At 44.8% G+C, this 17,079-nt stretch overlaps 1 protein-coding gene across 4 annotated transcripts in view; it reads left to right on the top strand.

Moving 5' to 3' along the window:
- The window catches only part of LOC122552444 (adhesion G protein-coupled receptor E3-like), a 90,392-nt gene that overhangs the window by 54,322 nt on the left and 18,991 nt on the right, over positions 1–17,079 (top strand). For all 4 annotated transcript variants that reach the window (XM_087983154.1, XM_087983156.1, XM_087983155.1 and 1 more), the window contains one exon: positions 5,336–5,571. In XM_087983154.1, coding sequence (XP_087839280.1) covers positions 5,336–5,571 — 236 coding nt within the window. The remainder of the gene's footprint in view (positions 1–5,335; positions 5,572–17,079) is intronic.

The raw sequence follows: 17,079 nt of genomic DNA, 5'->3' as shown, positions 1-17,079 counted from the left end.
GGCACAAGTTCCCTCCATATCTCTGATTGGCCCTACCCACATTCTGGCAATCCTCTTGTTCCTCATATAAATGTAGGGTTTTCCTTAATCCTACCAGCTAAAGCTTTCTCATGCACCCTTCTTGCTTTTCTAAGTCCATTCTTCAGTTCCTCCCTGGCTACCTTGCAATCCTCTACAGCACTGTCTGATCTTTGCCTCCTCAATCTTAAGTAAGCTTCCTTCTTCCTCTCGACTAGATGTTCCACCTCCCTTGTCACCCACGGTTCTTTCAACCTACAATCCCTTCCTTGCCTCAGTGCGACAAATCTTTCCAACACTATCAGCAAGTTCTCCCTAAAGAACCTCCACATTTCTATCATGCATTTCGCTGAAAACATCTGTTCCAATTAAAGTGCCCCAGTTCCTGCTTAATATCGTTGTAATTCTCCTCCCCCAATTAAATAACCTTCTTATACTTTCTGCTATGATTCCTCTCCATTAGTATAGTCAGACAATTGTGATCACTATCACTGAAATGTGAGAGATCAGATACCTGACCTGGTTCGTTGCCAACACCAAATCCAATACAGCCTCCCCTCTAGTCGATCGATACATTGAGTCAGGAATCCTTCCTGGACACACCTGACCAAAACTACTCCATCCAAACTATTTGAACTAAGGAGTTTCCAATCAATATTAGGGAAGTTAAAGTCACCCATGACAATAACCCTGTTACTTCTGCACCTTTCCAAATCTGCCTCCCAATCTGCTGCTCCTCTGTGTTTCTGTTGCAATTGATGGGGCTGTAGAAGACTCCCAATACATTGACTGCTCCTTTCCTGTTTCTGACCTCCCTATCTGCAACTATGATCCTATTCCTGATTATCAATGTCACTCCTCCACCTCTTTTATTGCCCCCTCTCCCCCCCCCCCCGCCATTCCTTTTGAGCATCTAAACCCTGGAACATCCAACAACCATTCCTGCCCCCATGATATCCAAGTTTTCATAATAGCCACAACATCGTAGCTCCAAGTACTGATCCATTCTCTAAGTTCGTCACCCTTCATCCTGACAGTTGTTGTGTTAAAATAGGCACACTTCAACCCATCACACTGGCTGCACCTTTGCCCTATCAACTATCTGTCCCTCCTCACAGACTCTCTGCATGCTATATCTGGATGTTCTCTAGCTACCCCATCCTCTAATCCGTAGCTCCAGTTCCCTGCCAAACTAGTTTAAACCTTCTCGAAGAGCTTAGTAAACCACCCAGGATATAGTGCCCCTCCAGTTCAGGTGCAGCCTGTCTTCCTTGTACAGGTCCCACCTTGCCCAGAAGGTATCCCAGTGATCCACATATCTGAAGCCCTCCATTCTACACCAACTCTGCAGCCGTGTGTCCATCTGCCCTCGTTCTCTGTTCCTAGTCCCATGAGGCCATGGCACCAGTAGCAATCCTGAGATTACTACTCTGTTCATCCTGCCTTCTAGCTTCTAACCTAACTCCCTATATTCACTTTTCAGGTCCTCATCCCTTTGCTTATCTATGTCATTGGTTCCGATGTGTACCATGACTTCTGGCTGTTCAACCTCCCCTTTAAGAATCCTATCAACTCGATCCGAGACAAAATACCATCCGGAAGTCTTGTTCACCACCATAGAATCTCCTGTCTGTTCCTCTTGCCATTTCCTGCTCCTCAGATGCTTTCTGACCTGTTGTGCTTTTCCAGTGCCACATCTATTGACTCTGACTTCCGGCATCTGCAGTCCTTATTGTCTCCAGGTTCTGCCAGACATCACATCTAAACCTTGGCCTAATGGCCTTCTGATGAATCTTTGCGGTGGGCTCAGTCAAAGTAACCTCACTCCTATCCTGGTACCTCAGTGGTTAGCACTGCAGCCTCACAGCACCAGGTTTGATTCCAGCCTCGGGTGACTGTCTGTGTGGAGTTTGCACATTCTCCGTGTGTCTGCATGGGTTTCCTTTGTGTGCTCTGGTTTCCTCCTACAGTCCAAAGATGTGCAGGGTTAGGTGGATTGTCTGTGCTAAATTGTCCGTAGCATTCAGGGATGTCACAGTTAGTGCATTAGTCAGAGGAAATGTAGAGTAATAGGGTAGGGAAATGGATCTGGGTGGGATGCTGTTCAGAGAGTAAGTGTGGACTTATTGGGCCAAATGGCCTGTTTACACACTGTAGGGATTCTATGATACCCAACACTGTCTGACTATTAACTCTGGTTTGGGGGTGGGGAGAACCACACACAGTGTATTTAAAATGAGGCCCATTTGAAGAGATTTATTTCCTCAGAATGCAGTGAATCTGTGGAATTCTTTAACTCCTCACTGCAGAAGGCTGGGTCATCAAATGTATTTCATGCAGAGATATTAATAAGGGGTGATGAAGAAAAAGACAGAAAGGCAGAGTTCAGGTTATCAACCATGGATTGCAGAGTAGATTCAATGGGCTGAATGGCCTACTTCATGGCTCCTATGTCTTATGACCTTAAAATAACCAGATGGTACACATTGAATGAAAAGAATGAAACATAAAAATCACTCTCAACTCAACTCTCACTATGCACATTAATGTTGGAATTTTTGTGTCAGGTATCAGCAATGGTGGGAGACAAAGCCTTGAAAAATTGCAAACAGAAACACATGTCAGGTCCCTGCACTGCATCTGGAAACAAGATGCAAGCAAGCTGCACTTGAACCACAACAGAATCTAACCGCATTAATCAGGGTGGCCACTAACCAACAAAAACAACTCTCCAACTGTAATGAGAATGGACAAAGCTGTCAATAACACAACTTACCTGAGGTGTCGTGCAAACCCCACACAGCAGCTTAAATGTAGTAACTTCCATCTGAATTCCTCATAACTGCAAGGATTTTAAGTCAGAGGACCTTTCCATTTGGTGAGGTGTACTTTCACAAAGACTTAATTTGCAATCTCAAGGGAATGTCTTATCATTAGGGAATTAAACTTAAAACAAACCAAAGACTTGCATTTATGTAGTGCTTTCCACATTCACTGAACAGCCAATATACTTTACAGCTATTGAAACTCAGTATGTGATGTTGGGTTAGCTCAGTTGACTGGCTGGTTAGCGATGCAGCAGCATGGGTTCAATTTCCACAGCAAACTGAGGTTAACAATGAAGGGTCCTGCTTCTCCACCTCTCCCCTTGCCTAAGGCACAATGACTTGCAGATTGAACAACCACCAGTCATTTCTCCCTAATAAGAGAACACCCTTTTATTGTGGGTATGCCACACCCAATATGCATACAACTACCTCTAACAGTCAGCAGTGTGTTTAACAGCCAGATTTTTTGTGATGTTAATTGAGGGATTAATTTTGGTTAAGTCACTGGGGGAGTTCCAAAATAGTTGCCATGGGTTGTTTTGCATCTATCCAAGCAAGGCAAACAGGGCCTCTGTGATGATGCTGTAGCTTTAAGAGGTTAATCTGTCCTGGTTTCTTTTATGAGAGAGTGAACAAGAGGTGAGGAGCTGCCTACTGAAGACCACTTGAGCAAATGGCTTGGAAGGCCTTGGGTTTTTGTTGAACAGCCTGTTTGGGTGTGGCCAGCTCTCACAGACTATGATTTCTGGGTAACATCAGAAGCAATTTGGGTCTCAACAGAGTTGGAAGCTTCAATGAATGTCTCCTGGCTGCTGTTCTCTCTGAATTTTCATTGTTGTTCCTTCTGGTATGGAGAACTGCATGTGAGGATATGTGTCTGAATTTTCATTTATGTCAAAGGTTGTGTTTTTAGGGAGTTACTGTATTGGAACAGTTAATTAGTAATAGGTACAAGATGATCAGAGGGTTAGATAGGGTGAACAATGACAGCCTTTTTCCTCAGATGGTGATGGTTAGCACAAGGGGACATAGCTTTAAATTGAGGGGTGATAAATATAGGACAGATATAAGAGGTAGGTTCTTTACTCAGAGTAGTAAGGGTATGGAACGCCCTGCCAGCAACAGTATAAACTCGCCAACTTTAATGTCATTTAAATGGTCATTAGATAAACATATGGATCACAACGGAATAGTGTAGATGAGATGGCCTTCAGATTTGTTTCACAGGTTAGCACAACATCGAGGGCCGAAGGGCTTATACTGCTCTATAATGTTCAGTATCTAATACGCTGTTTAGTTATTCTAAATTCCTCCTTCTTTGGTTGTTTTTTAACAATAGTCTTTAAATAAATTGTGTTTGCTTAACGTCAAGTAGTTTGACTAGTCGCATTGCATCTCGGACCGACACCTTTTTCTTATTTTCAAGGGAAATGTAAGGGTCTCAGAACTGTGTCCGTGTGTTAATGACTTTTTCAGATTGACAGTAATTGGTAAAGGAGGCAAAATGACATGTGGAAGCTTCCCCACATGGTGACTACCCAGCGCACTGCCAGCCAGCATGGTGGGGGCAGGCTGAGTGGGAGTGGTGAATTAGGCCATGGTATGGAAAGGAACAGTGTGCAGGGTTACAGGGAGATGGTCGAGAGAATGGCCCTGAGTAAATTGCTGAGCATGGAGAGTCGGTGCAGGCACGAGGGGCCGAATAGCCTCCTTCTGTGCTGTGACAATTTGGTGACTCCGTGATCAGAGGGGTTGTTATTCCAATGAGGCACTTACATATGGCTCCATTTCCCCTTGCCTGCTGGACACCTAATTGGTCCCAATGCAAATAAAACCAGGAGAGTGGGGGTCTCCCAGCTAATATTTATCTCTGTCAAGATTACCAAGAGCCAGCTCTCTGGTCATGTAGCTTATCACTGTTTCGGAGCTTGCTGTGTACAAATTGGGTTCTGTACATCCGCGATTTCAACAGTGACACACATGACTGGCTGCACAGCACAATGGGGCAACACTGAGATATCAGAACTAAGGAAGATATACCCGGACTGTTGCATACCCTGTCCTGATGGATCAAAGCCATCAGCTCCAATGTCAACTCGTATACCTTTGCCTACAGTTAAAATTATCATCAGTAAGTCTACAGTCCTTTCTCAGCTGTTATCAATCACTTAGACATGAGAAAGATGGAATTATTCAAGGAAACTAGCACAGTGGCTCAGTGGTTAGAACTGCTACCTCACAGTAGCAGAGCCCAGGTTCAATTCCACCCTTGAGTGACTGTCTGTGTGGAGTTTGCATGTTCTCCCTCTGTCTGCGTGGGTTTCCTCTCACAGTCCAGAGATGTGCAGGTCAGGTGGATTGGCCATGGGAAATGCAGCGTTACAGGAACAGGGTAGGGTGTTCTTTGGAGGATTGGTGTGGATTTGCACATTGTAGGGATCCTATGAACAAGAATCAATTGACTCTTGGAATCATCTTCCTTTTTTCAGATGCTGTGCGCTATAATAGCAGGGAGCTTGCATTACCTCTTCCTGGCGGCATTTGCCTGGATGTTTTTGGAAGGACTGCACCTTATTCTCATGATGAGAGATCTGCGGAAGGTGAAAGTCTCTCGAAAAACAGTTATCAGGAGTCTACATCTGTACACGATCGGTTACGTGCTACCTGCTGTTGTTCTTGGGATTTCTGTAGCCATCAATCGCAACGGTTTTGGAACGTCACAATAGTGAGTAATACAGGAATACAGCTTCAGGTCCTACACTGGATCCAATTAACAATAGTATCATGTGTAGCATCAGCCTTTTTCATTGCAAACTGAAGCCTATGTAGAAGGGCTAGCCTTTGTCAAGAGGAGGTCAGAGGGTAGGAACTCTGCAGTGAGTAACTCACTTCCACACTCCTTGATGCTCATCCACGATCTACAAGGCACAAGTCAGGAGTGTGTTGAGCTACTCCCCACTTGTCTGGATAAGAGCAGCTCCAACAACACTCAAGAAGCTCACTACCATTTTAGCCTCAACTCTACATCCCTGATAATCTTTCATCTCCTTGACATGAATCACATTGTGGTAACTGAAGAATGCAAATTCAATTAACAAATAACAACAGTCATTATGGAGAGGCAATGGCCTGCTCATATTATTGCCGGACTGTTAATGCAGAGGCCCCAGGTAATGTTCTGGGCACTTGGGTTCGAATCCAACAGTAGATAATGGAATTTGAATTTAAAAAAAATCTGGAATTAAGAGTCTAAGTGACCATGAATCCATTGTCAGGGGAAAGACCCCATCTGGTACAATAATGTCCTTTCCCGTTCTGGCCTACATGTGACTCCAGACCAACAGCAATATGGTTGACTCTTAACTGCGCTCTGAGCAATTAGGGATGGGCAATAAATGCTGGCCTAGACAGTGACACCCTCATCCTGTGAATGAATTTTTAAAAAAATTACCATTCACGGTTCTGCCACAAGGCTTTGGGGCCTTATTACAGGTCCTGACCCTGAATCTGGTCCTCCCATTGCTGACTTTGTGTGTGGTGGCCTCCTAGTTGCCTGTCTTGGAGAGATAATAGGGTTAAAAATCAGAATCTTCTCTTGGCAATGTACTGGTTGAAGAATCAAGGAGAGATCCTTGCTGCAAGTTCTGAGGAAATCCACTAGATCTTTTACCAAACAACAAATTCCAAGGAATGGGGCAGGCCATCCTCTGGAATTTGGTCACTTGGCGAGGTGGGGTGGCCTAATCACAGTGGAGTTCTAGTCCCCTCCTCAATTACCCACATATGTGACCCAGTTGAAGGCAGGGTGAGAATTTTGAGTCTGGATCTTGCTGCCCAGAGGTTCAGCCTGACTGAGGGTTGTAGGTGGAGGAGATAGAGTACACAATTCCTGATCGCCTTCTATTTCAGGAGAAAGTGAGGACTGCAGATGCTGGAGATCAGAGCTGAAAATGTGTTGTTGGAAAAGCGCAGCAGGTCAGGCAGCATCCAAGGACCAGGAGAATCGACGTTTCGGGCATGAGCCCTTCTTCAGGAATCCTGAAGAAGGGCTCATGCCCAAAATGTCGATTCTCCTGCTCCTTGGATGCTGCCTGACCTGCTGTGCTTTTCCAGCAACACATTTTCAGCGCCTTCTATTTCACCACTACTGAGGTTGGAAGAATCTGCCTGACTTTTCGGGCCATGAATTTCTGTCAGAAGCATTTCTACAGTATCGGTGAAACAGCCTGACTTGTACTCCTCACATCTCCAACACGATCACTGTGGCTCACTGGTTAGCACTGCTGCCTCACAGTGCTGCTGGCCCAAGTTCAACTCCAGCCTCAGGCAACTGTTGGTGTGGAGTTTGCACATTCTCCCAGTGTCTGGGTGGATTTCCTCCGGGTGCTCCGGTTCCCTGCCACAGTCCAAAAATGTGCAGGTTAGGTGGATTGCCATGGGGAATGCAGGTTCTGGATTAGTGGTGCTGGAAGAGCACAGCAGTTCAGGCAGCATCCAAGGAGCAGTGAAATCAACGTTTCAGGCAAAAGCCCTTCATCAGGAATAATCAGGCCTTTATTCCTGATGAAGGGCTTTTGCCCGAAACGTCGATTTCGCTGCTCCTTGGATGCTGCCTGAACTGCTGTGCTCTTCCAGCACCACTAATCCAGAATCTGGTTTCCAGCATCTGCAGTCATTGTTTTTACCATGGGGAATGCTGGGTAATAGGGAGGCAGGTGGGTCAGGATGGGACACTCTTCAGAGGGTCAGTCTTGACTTGATTGACCAAATGGCCAGCTTCCATGCTGGAGGGATTCTATTCCAAGACATCTCTGAGCAAGATGGACAAGAAAGATCAGACTTCTCAACTGAACATGGCCAGCTTTCAATGACACATGCCTCCGTCAAGACAGAGATCTGGCAGGGGAGCTACAAAACCTGACAATAGATGCATGTTTACTCCAGTCGCAATACAAACTCCCCCTCAAAAGGTAACGGGCTTCATCTACACAACATTTTTAGCTAATTCATGCCGTTAATTTCAGGGTAGTTTGTATACAGCTTGGACTGTGGTTTTCACACGGCCAAACCACAGCTTGTAGTGAGAGGCATATAGTTCTTGTTTAGGTTGTTTGGTGTTCCATTCTGGGTTTTAGTTATGGGCTGACCCATTCTTTTGCTGCCTAGCGGTCTGTAGTTAGCTACCTCTGGACACATCAAGGCCTTCGATGATGCAACCAAGGCCCTTAGGTTCTCCAGACATGAACTCCATCCACTGCTACCTTTTCCTTTAACTGAATTATGAGAAAAAAACAAAACCTGGGTCTCTTGACATCTTCATCAATTTTATGTGGAATTGGATCTGTTTTTAGCCACGCTGGCAACAACAATTTCTGTTTATATAGCACCTTTTAACATTGTACAACTTCATGAGGCATTTCATTAGGACCGTAGTCAAACAACGACTGAGCCAGGGGTGAAGGCGAGCACTGATCTCCAAAGGCTTATGTGTAGGCCTAAGTCTTAAGGAGCATTTGATAGGAGGAGAGAGGCGCGGAAGGGTTTAGAGCCAGTGATAGAAATTGGAGATACAAGGTGATAAGAAATAGGAACAGCAGGGATCCATCCAGTCCATCGAACCTTCTTCTCAACTCAGTTTAATCACTGACCTTAACTCCCCTTTTTCCACTCTGCATATCCACTGATTCTCTGAGAAAAAAAAGACCAGTCTTTTCCAATCTTTTATCCATTCAATGATGCAACACCCATAACCTGGTGGCTCAGAGGTTAGCACTGCTGCTTCCCAGTACCAGGGACCCGGTTTCAATTCCAGACCTTGGGTGACTGTCTATGTGGAGTTTGCACGTTCAACTCCCATCTGCATGGGTTTCCTCCAGCTGTACTGTTTTCCCTCCACAGTCCAAAGATGTGCAGGTTAGGTGAACTGGCCATGCTCGGTTGCCCATGGTGTCCATGGATATGCAAGTTAGCCATAGGTAATACAGGGTTATGGTGAACAGGGAGGGGTATGGGTAGGATGCTCTTCCAAGGTCAGTGGACTCGATGGGCTGAATGGCCAGCTTCCACATTGTAGGGATTCTTTGTCCATGGATTCACAGCATTCTGAGGCAAGAAAGCCTCCTGATCTCAGTCCTAAATGATCACGCTGTCCATTCTGAGACTATGCCCTCTCTGTATTCTCGATTCTCCAGTTTCTCAGTGCCTATCCTGCCAGGTCTTATGTATGAGGCAAAACACAGAGCTCTCTGAGAATGTATTTCCTGTAATAGCTCTCCTGTCTCTGCAAACAGGAAATGTAGCGAGAGGGTATACTATGATAGATCATGTGTTTGAGACTGCTAGGAGGTTGGAACTAGAGTAGATCTCGGCAGAGCTACCCACTGCTATGTCATCAGATTACAGAATTCTAATGGTGCAGAAAGATGCCATTCAGCCCATCGTGTCTGGACCAGCCTGTTTTCTCTCCAGCTTCAAAGAGTAAGAGGTCAACTCATTTCAACTCTCAAATTACTTGAAGGGATAGACACGGAGATAAGTCTAGAACTGGGGTCACAATTCAAAACCAGACTGCCTGAGGACTGAGCTGAGGAGAAATCTTCACAATGATTTACTAAAGTTGAAACACAGTCACTAATGGTAACTGCTCAACAATCAATCAATCTCTTCCCTCTGATGTCATCTTAGTCTTTTTTCCTCTTTTCTTTGCATCGTTATATCTAGTGTCCACATCCTCCCTCCCTCCCTCTTGTCAGTTCTGGTGACTGTCTGTGGGTCCTCCTCTCTTAATCAATGCCATTTAATAAAACACCTTAGAACTCCCACTAATGTTCATAACCAGAAGAATAAGGGCTGGGTCACTTCATCCTCGAAGCATTGACATGGAAGAGAAAATAGAAAACTCAACTAACTTCTCCGTGGCTAGTTGACATATCATGTCAAGGTATGATCATGCATACCAGTTCATTTTATTCTAATGAAAATAAAAGTATTTAATGAGCCTAGGAGGTTGAGGGATGATCTTGTAGAGGTTTATGAAGCCACGAGGGGCGTAGATAAGGTGAATGGGAGGTGTCTTTTCCCGAGATAGGAGTTTCAAGACTAGGGGGCACATTTATAAAGTGAAAGGAAAGGTTAAAACGCACAAAGGGGCAACTTTTTACATAGACAATAATTTGTGTGTGAAATGAATTTCTAGAGGAAGTCATGGGTGCAGGTACATTTAGAATGTTTAGAACATTTGAACAAGGACATGAATTCAAACTGTTTGGAGGGCTATATTGCCAGGAGCAGGCAGGTGGGACTAGATTAGTTTGGGATTATGTTCAGCATGAACTGGTCTGTTTCCGTGCTGTATGACTCTACGACTCTATTTGAGGAAATTAAGTTAAACGTTAATGCTGTAATATAAAGTCCAGGTACACAAATTCCTGAAAGAAATCAAAAAGTCAAAAAAGTGTGTTGCCCTTAATCTCAAGGAGTGGGCTAACTCAGGTATTTCGAATAATGCAAGGAATCTTACAATGAAGTAGGAAAATGATTTTCTCGAATAGGGACATCAAGAACAAGGTGATTGGCGGGGATGATGTATCCCCTGGCAGGAAAGGATGTAGGATAGGGAGTCACAATCTAAGGACACAGTTAGGACTGAGATGTGCAGTAAATTCCATCATCAGGTCAGAAGTGGTGACATTTGCCAATGATTACACAATGTTCAACACCATTTGTGACTCCTTAGGCACTAAAGCATTCCATGTTCAAATGTAACAAGATCTGGACAATATCCAGGCTTAGATTGACTAGTAGCAAGTAATATTCATGCCAGGCAATGAGCATCTCCAATAAGAGACAACCTAACCACCACCCCCTAACATTCAAAGGCATTACCATCGCTAATTCCCCACTATCAGTATCTTTGGGGTTACCATTAACCAGAAACTAAACTGAACTCATCACATGTTAGAGTGTATGCCTGCAACAAGTAATTCACTTCCTGGTTCCCCAAAGCCTGTCCACCATCTACAAGGCACAAGCTGGGAGTGTTCTGTATCACAGGAGGTGCTGCAGGCAAAATCACTGAATATTTTAAAGAAGGAAATAGATTTCTAGACACTAGAGGCATCAAGATATACGAGGAAAGACCAGGAGTATGGCATTGCGATAGAGGATCAGCCATGATTACACAGAATAACGGAGCAAGCTCTACAAACTAATTGGTAAAGCTGCTCCTGTTTACTACGTTTCCATAGAAGTTATCTTGAAATCAAGAAGTAATTTATCAGGTGAAGTTTAATCTTTTTCCTGAAGGACTACAGATGATGGGAAATAATTAGAGCTTTGAGTGTCTTTAAGACAGAGATAGGTTCGTGATTAGTAAGGGGACCAAGGGTATTGGAAGAAGGCAGGAGAACGTGGGTGAGAAACACATGAAATGGCAGAGCAGACTTGATGGGCCTAATGGCTGAATTTTGTTCCTAGATCTTACTGTCTTACTGTCTAATAATTTATGACGAGATGTGGAGCTACGACAAGGCATTGGAGTTAGGAATGCATGAGCAAGAGTATAAATTGAAAGGTTTAAGAGGCCTGAGGGGGTCAGCTGGCCTAAAAAGGATTGTGTGAAGCATAAATTACTCTTACACAGATCTTTTAACATGGGCTATATGCTTTCACTGCTGACATTGTGTTGAAAACCCTTTTCTTTCTCATCTGCCTTCATGTTGATTATGTGGAGTGAAACTGAGGTTATTCTCCTGACAGCAGAGGAGGTTGCGGGGATATGATCCTGAAGGGCTTTGTTAGAGCATCATGATGGGCCGAAGGATCTTTTTACACACTGTAAACCTTGAAATAGGGTGAAGCAATTTCTAGTGGCCGAAGACATAGATTGAAGGTGAATGGAAGATGAACCGGAAACAATATACAAAGAAAATCAATCAGAAGTGAGCTATTGTGATCAGAAATCCACTGCCTGGAAGGTGTTGGAAGCAAAGCTGATTCTAACTTTCGAAAAGGGATTGAATAAATATTTGAAATGGGCAAAAGAATTGCAGGGTCGCAGGGAAGGTACATGGGGCAAGAGCCTTTTCAATGAGGCAACACTGGCACAGTGGGTCAAATGGCAATCTCATTCCTCGGGGGGAGATCTGAAAGGAGCAGAGACTTGCCTCTGATCTTCCGCACACTGTGCAGAAGAAGCGCTCACAAGCTTGGAGGGAGGGGCCCCTGAAACAGAGAGACATCTGAGGGCTGCAGGTTGACAAACATCTGATTTGTTTTCTCACTCTAAAAGCACCCCACGATAGCTTCTGTAAATCACACGCTGATTAGGAAACCGTTATAACCTCTCTTCCTGTCATTGTCCTCCAGATGTGTTTGAGGGAGAACATACACAGGCTGCACCAGCCATCCCTTACCAATACCAGCTCGGATATAAACACCCAATGTTATCAAACTCAGGCAAACCCCTCAGACAACATAGGCATCATATGTTAATAGGAGTGGATACTGGTGGCTCATGAAGGAAGACACTAGCTGCTGGAGCACCATCTAAGGTTGGCATTTGACGAAAAATCTTGGCATTTGATGAGAATGGGTTATTAATCCAGAAACTCAGCGAATGTTCTGGGAAACTGGGTTCAGATCTCTCCACAGCAGGTGGTGGGATTTGAATTCAATTTTTAAAAAATCTGGCACTAAGAACATAATGATGACCATGAGTCGATTGTCAAGAGAAAACCCATCGAGTTCACTAATGTCCTTTAGGGAAGGAAATCGGCCGTCCTTACCTGGTCTGGCCTACATGTAACTCCAGACATACAGCAGTGTGGTTTGATTCTCAGTTGCCCTCTGAAATAGCCAGAAAGCCATTCAGCTGTACCAATCGCTACAAAGTCTCAAAGAAATGAAACCAGACGGATCATCTGACATCAACCTAGGCACCAGAAGAGACAACGGCAGGAATAGCCCTGTCGATCTGCAGAGTCCTCCTCACTAATATCTGCGGACTAGTGCCAAGATTGGGAGAGCTATCTCACAGCATAGTCAAGCACCAGCCTGACAGTCATACTCATGGAATTATACTTTACAGATAACGTCTCAGACACTGTCATCGCCATCCCTAGATATGTCCTGTCTCACCGGCAGCACATACCCAGCAGGGATGTTGGCACAGTGGGATACAATGGAGAGGGACTTGCCCTGGAATCATCAACATTGACTCCAAACCCCATGAAGTGTCATGGTTTCAGGATAAACATGGGAAAGGAAATCTCCTGTTTATTACCACATACCGTCCTCCTGCAGCTGATGAATCAATACATCTCCATGTCGAACTGAGAATAGAATGGGCACAAAATGTACTCTGGGTGGGCAGTTTCAATGTCCACCACCAAGAGTGCTTCCGCAGCAGTATTACTGATCCAGCTGGTGGGGTACTAAAGGATATAGCTGCTAGATTGGGTCTACAGCAGGTGGTGAGGGAATCAACAAGAGAGAAGGACATACCTGATTTCATCCTGACCAATCTGCCAGTTGCAGATACATCTGTCCATGACACTGATCACTGGACAGTCCTTGTGGAGACAAAGTCTCATCTTCGCAGTGAAAATGTCCCCATTATGTTGTGTGGCACTATCACCTTACTAATGGGTCAGGCTACAAATAGATCTAGAAACTCATGGGCATCCATGAAGTGCTGTGGGCCGAACACAGCAGCAGAATTGTACCCAGCACAAGATGTAACCTCATGGACCAGCATATCCCCCACTCAACCATTACCAGCAAGCCAGAGGGTCAACCCTGGCATAATGGAGAGTGCATGAGCAGCACCAAGCATAACTGAAGATGAGGTGTCAAAGGTAGAAGGCAGGGTGGTGGTGGAGGGTTGTTTTTCAGACTGGAACCTGTTACCAGTGGAGTGCCACAAGGATCGGCGTTAGGTCCACTACTTTTCGTCATTTATATAAGCGTTTTGGATGTGAGCATAAGAGGAATAGTTAGTAAGTTTGCAGCAAAATTGGAGGTGTAGTGGACAGCGAAGAAGGTTACCTCAGATTGATCCTGATCAGATGGGCCAGTGGACTAACGAGTAACAGATGGAGTTTAATTTAGATAAATGCGAGGTGCTGCATTTTGGGAAACCCAAATCTTAGCAGGACTTACACACTTAATGGTAAGGTCCTAAGGAGTGTTGCTGAACAAAGAGACCTTGGAGTGCAGGTTCATAGCTCCTTGAAAGTAGAGTCGCAGGTAGATAGCGTAGTAAAGAAGGCATTTCGTATGCTTTCCTTTATTGGTCTGAGTGTTGAGTACAGGAATTGGGAAGTCATGTTGCAGCTGTAAAGGACGATGGTTAGGTCACTTTTGGAATATTGCATGCAATTCTGGTCTCCCTATCGGAAAGCTGTTGTGAAACTTGAAAGGGTTCAGAAAAGATTTACAAGGATGTTGTCAGGGTTGGAGGATTTGAGCTATAGGGAGAGGTTGGGGCTATTTTACCTGGAGCATCAGAGGCTGAGGGGTGACCTTATAGAGGTTTACAAAATTATGAGGGGCATGGATAGGATAAATAGGCAAAGTCTTTTCGGGGAGTCCAGAACTAGAGGACACAGGTTTAGGGTGACAGGGGAAAGACATAAAAGAGAGCTATGCGGCAACTTTTTCATGCAGGGGGTGGTACGTGTGTGAACTGAGCTGCCAGAGGAAGTGGTGGATGGTAGTACGTATGCAACGTTTAAAAGGCATCTGGATGGGTATGTGAATAGGAAGGGTTTGGAGGGATATGGTCCGGATGCTGGCAGGTGGGACACTAGATTGGGTTGGGATATCTGGTCAGTATGGACGAGTTGGACCAAAGGCTCTGTTTCCATGCTGTGCACCTCTATGATTCTATAACCTGGTGAAGCTACCGAACAGGACTACTTGCATGCCAAACATCATAAGCAGCAAGTGATATACAGAGCTAAGTGATCCCACAACCAACGAATCAGATCTAAGCTCCACAGTCCTGCCACATCTAGTCATGAATGGTGGTGACAATTAAACAACTCAATGGTCAAGGAGGCTCCACAAATATCCCCAACCTCAACCGCAGCAATTTTCAGCCAGACGTGCTGAGTGAATGATCTATCTCGGCCTCCTCCAGTGGTACCCAGCATCACAAATATCAGTCTTCAGTCAGTTTGATTCACTGCATGTCATATCAAGAAATGGTTGGAGACACTGGATACTGCAAAGGCTACGGGCCCTGACAGCATTCTGGCAATAGTGTTGACGACTTGTGCTCCAGAACTTGCCACTCCCCTAGCCAAACTGTTGCAGCACAGTTACAACACTGGGATCTACCCGACAATGAGAAAAATTGATCAGGTATGTCCTGTACATAAAAAGCAGGACTAATCCAACCCGGCCAATTGTCATCTATCAGTCTGTTCTCGATCATCAGTGAGGTGATGGAAGATGTCATCAACAGCGCTATCAAGCAGCACCTGCTCAGCACTAACCTGCTCAGTGATGCCCTGTTTGGGTTCCGGTAAGACCACTCAGCTCCTGACCTCATTACAGCCTTGGTTCAAACATGTACAAGAGAGCTGAATTCCAGAGGTGAGGTGAGAGTGACAGCCCTTGACATCAAGGCTGCAATCAATGGAGTGGGGCATCAAGGAGCCCTAGCAAAACTGGAATCAATGGGTATCGGGGACAAACTCTCCAGTGGTTGTAGTCATACCTGGCACAAAGGAAGATGGTCGTGGTTGTTGGAGATCAGTCATCTCTGCTCCAGGACCTCTCTGCAGGTGTTCGTCAGGTTTGTGTCCGAGACCCAACCACATTCAGCTGCTTCATCAATGACCCTCCCTCCATTATAAAGTCAGAAGTGTAGTTGTTAGCTGATGATTGTGCAATGTTCAGCACTATGCATGACTCCTCAGATACTGAAGCAGACCGTGTTCAATTGCAACAAGGTCTGGACAATATCGAGACCTGGGCTGACAAGTGGCAAGTAATATTGGAGTTACATAAATGCCAAGAAATGACCATCTCCAGTAAGACAATCTAACCACCATCCCTTGACATTCAATGGTGTCACCCATTATCAACATCCTGTGAAATATCATTGACTAGGAACTCAGCTGGACTTGTCACATAAACACAGTGGCTACAAGAGCAGGCCAGAGGTTAGGAATGCTTAAAGAGTAACTCACCTCCTGGCGCCCCAAATATTGTCCATCATCTACCAGACACAATTCTATGTGATGAGATGTAATGGAATATACCCCACTTGCCAGGATAGGTGCAACTCCAACAACATTTTGAGGAGTTTGACATCATTCAGAACAAAGCAGCTCACTTATTGGCACCACATCCACAAACACACACTCTCTCCACAACTGACACTCAGTATCACCAGTGTGTACTCTGTACAAGGTGGACTGCAGTAATTCATCAAACTTGACACCTTCCAAATCTATGATTGCTTCCATCTAGAAGGACAAGGGCAATAGATACATGGGAGTACCAACCACTGCAAGTTATCCTCCAAGCCACTCACCATCCCTGCTTGGAAATATATTGCTGTTCCTTCAATGTCGCTGGGTTAAAATCCTGGAATTCCCTCTCTAACAGCATTATGGGTCAACCTGGAGCAAATGGACTGTAACGGTTCAAGAAGGCAGCTCACTCCCACTTTCTTAAGGGGCAAAAAGGGGTGGGCAATAAATGCTGGCCAGCTAGTGATGCCAAAATCAAACAAATAATTTAAAGAAAGAGTACAGGGACATAGTGCTGATTCAGTCGAACATTGCTACCTGCACATTTGAGATACCAATCCTTGTTTCTCTGCTCAATGGGTGTCGATGCGACATTCTCCCTTAACCTCTTGGTTTCTTATCTCTAAGTAAAATTGTTCCCCATCTAATGTGCTGTAACATCACAGGTTACCAATACAACTCTCCAGTGTAGAGTCTAAGATCTCACTCTATACTTTGTCTATCCTGATGGTTTCTCTCAGTCTCTGCTACTGAATTCAGATTGAAAAGACTCATGCAGTACAGAAACAGCCTTTGGCCCATCTATTCCAAACCGTAGTCACATCATCTGTGACATTATCATTTGCACATCTCGTGATCTTAAACAGTGTCTACTTGAGATTTACCAAATTGAATCCTGGGATGGCAGGACCAAAGTATGAATGGAGATTGAGTCAGTTCGGATTGTAATTCACTGAATTTTAGAAGAA

The sequence above is a fragment of the Chiloscyllium plagiosum genome, unplaced genomic scaffold (assembly GCF_037043375.1).
Source record: "Chiloscyllium plagiosum isolate Xiang-an unplaced genomic scaffold, Cpla_swu_hap1 HiC_scaffold_45, whole genome shotgun sequence".
Taxonomy (NCBI): Eukaryota; Metazoa; Chordata; class Chondrichthyes; order Orectolobiformes; family Hemiscylliidae; genus Chiloscyllium; species Chiloscyllium plagiosum.
Note: the sequence above shows the minus strand (reverse complement) of the source record. Positions and strands in the feature narration are given on the sequence as shown.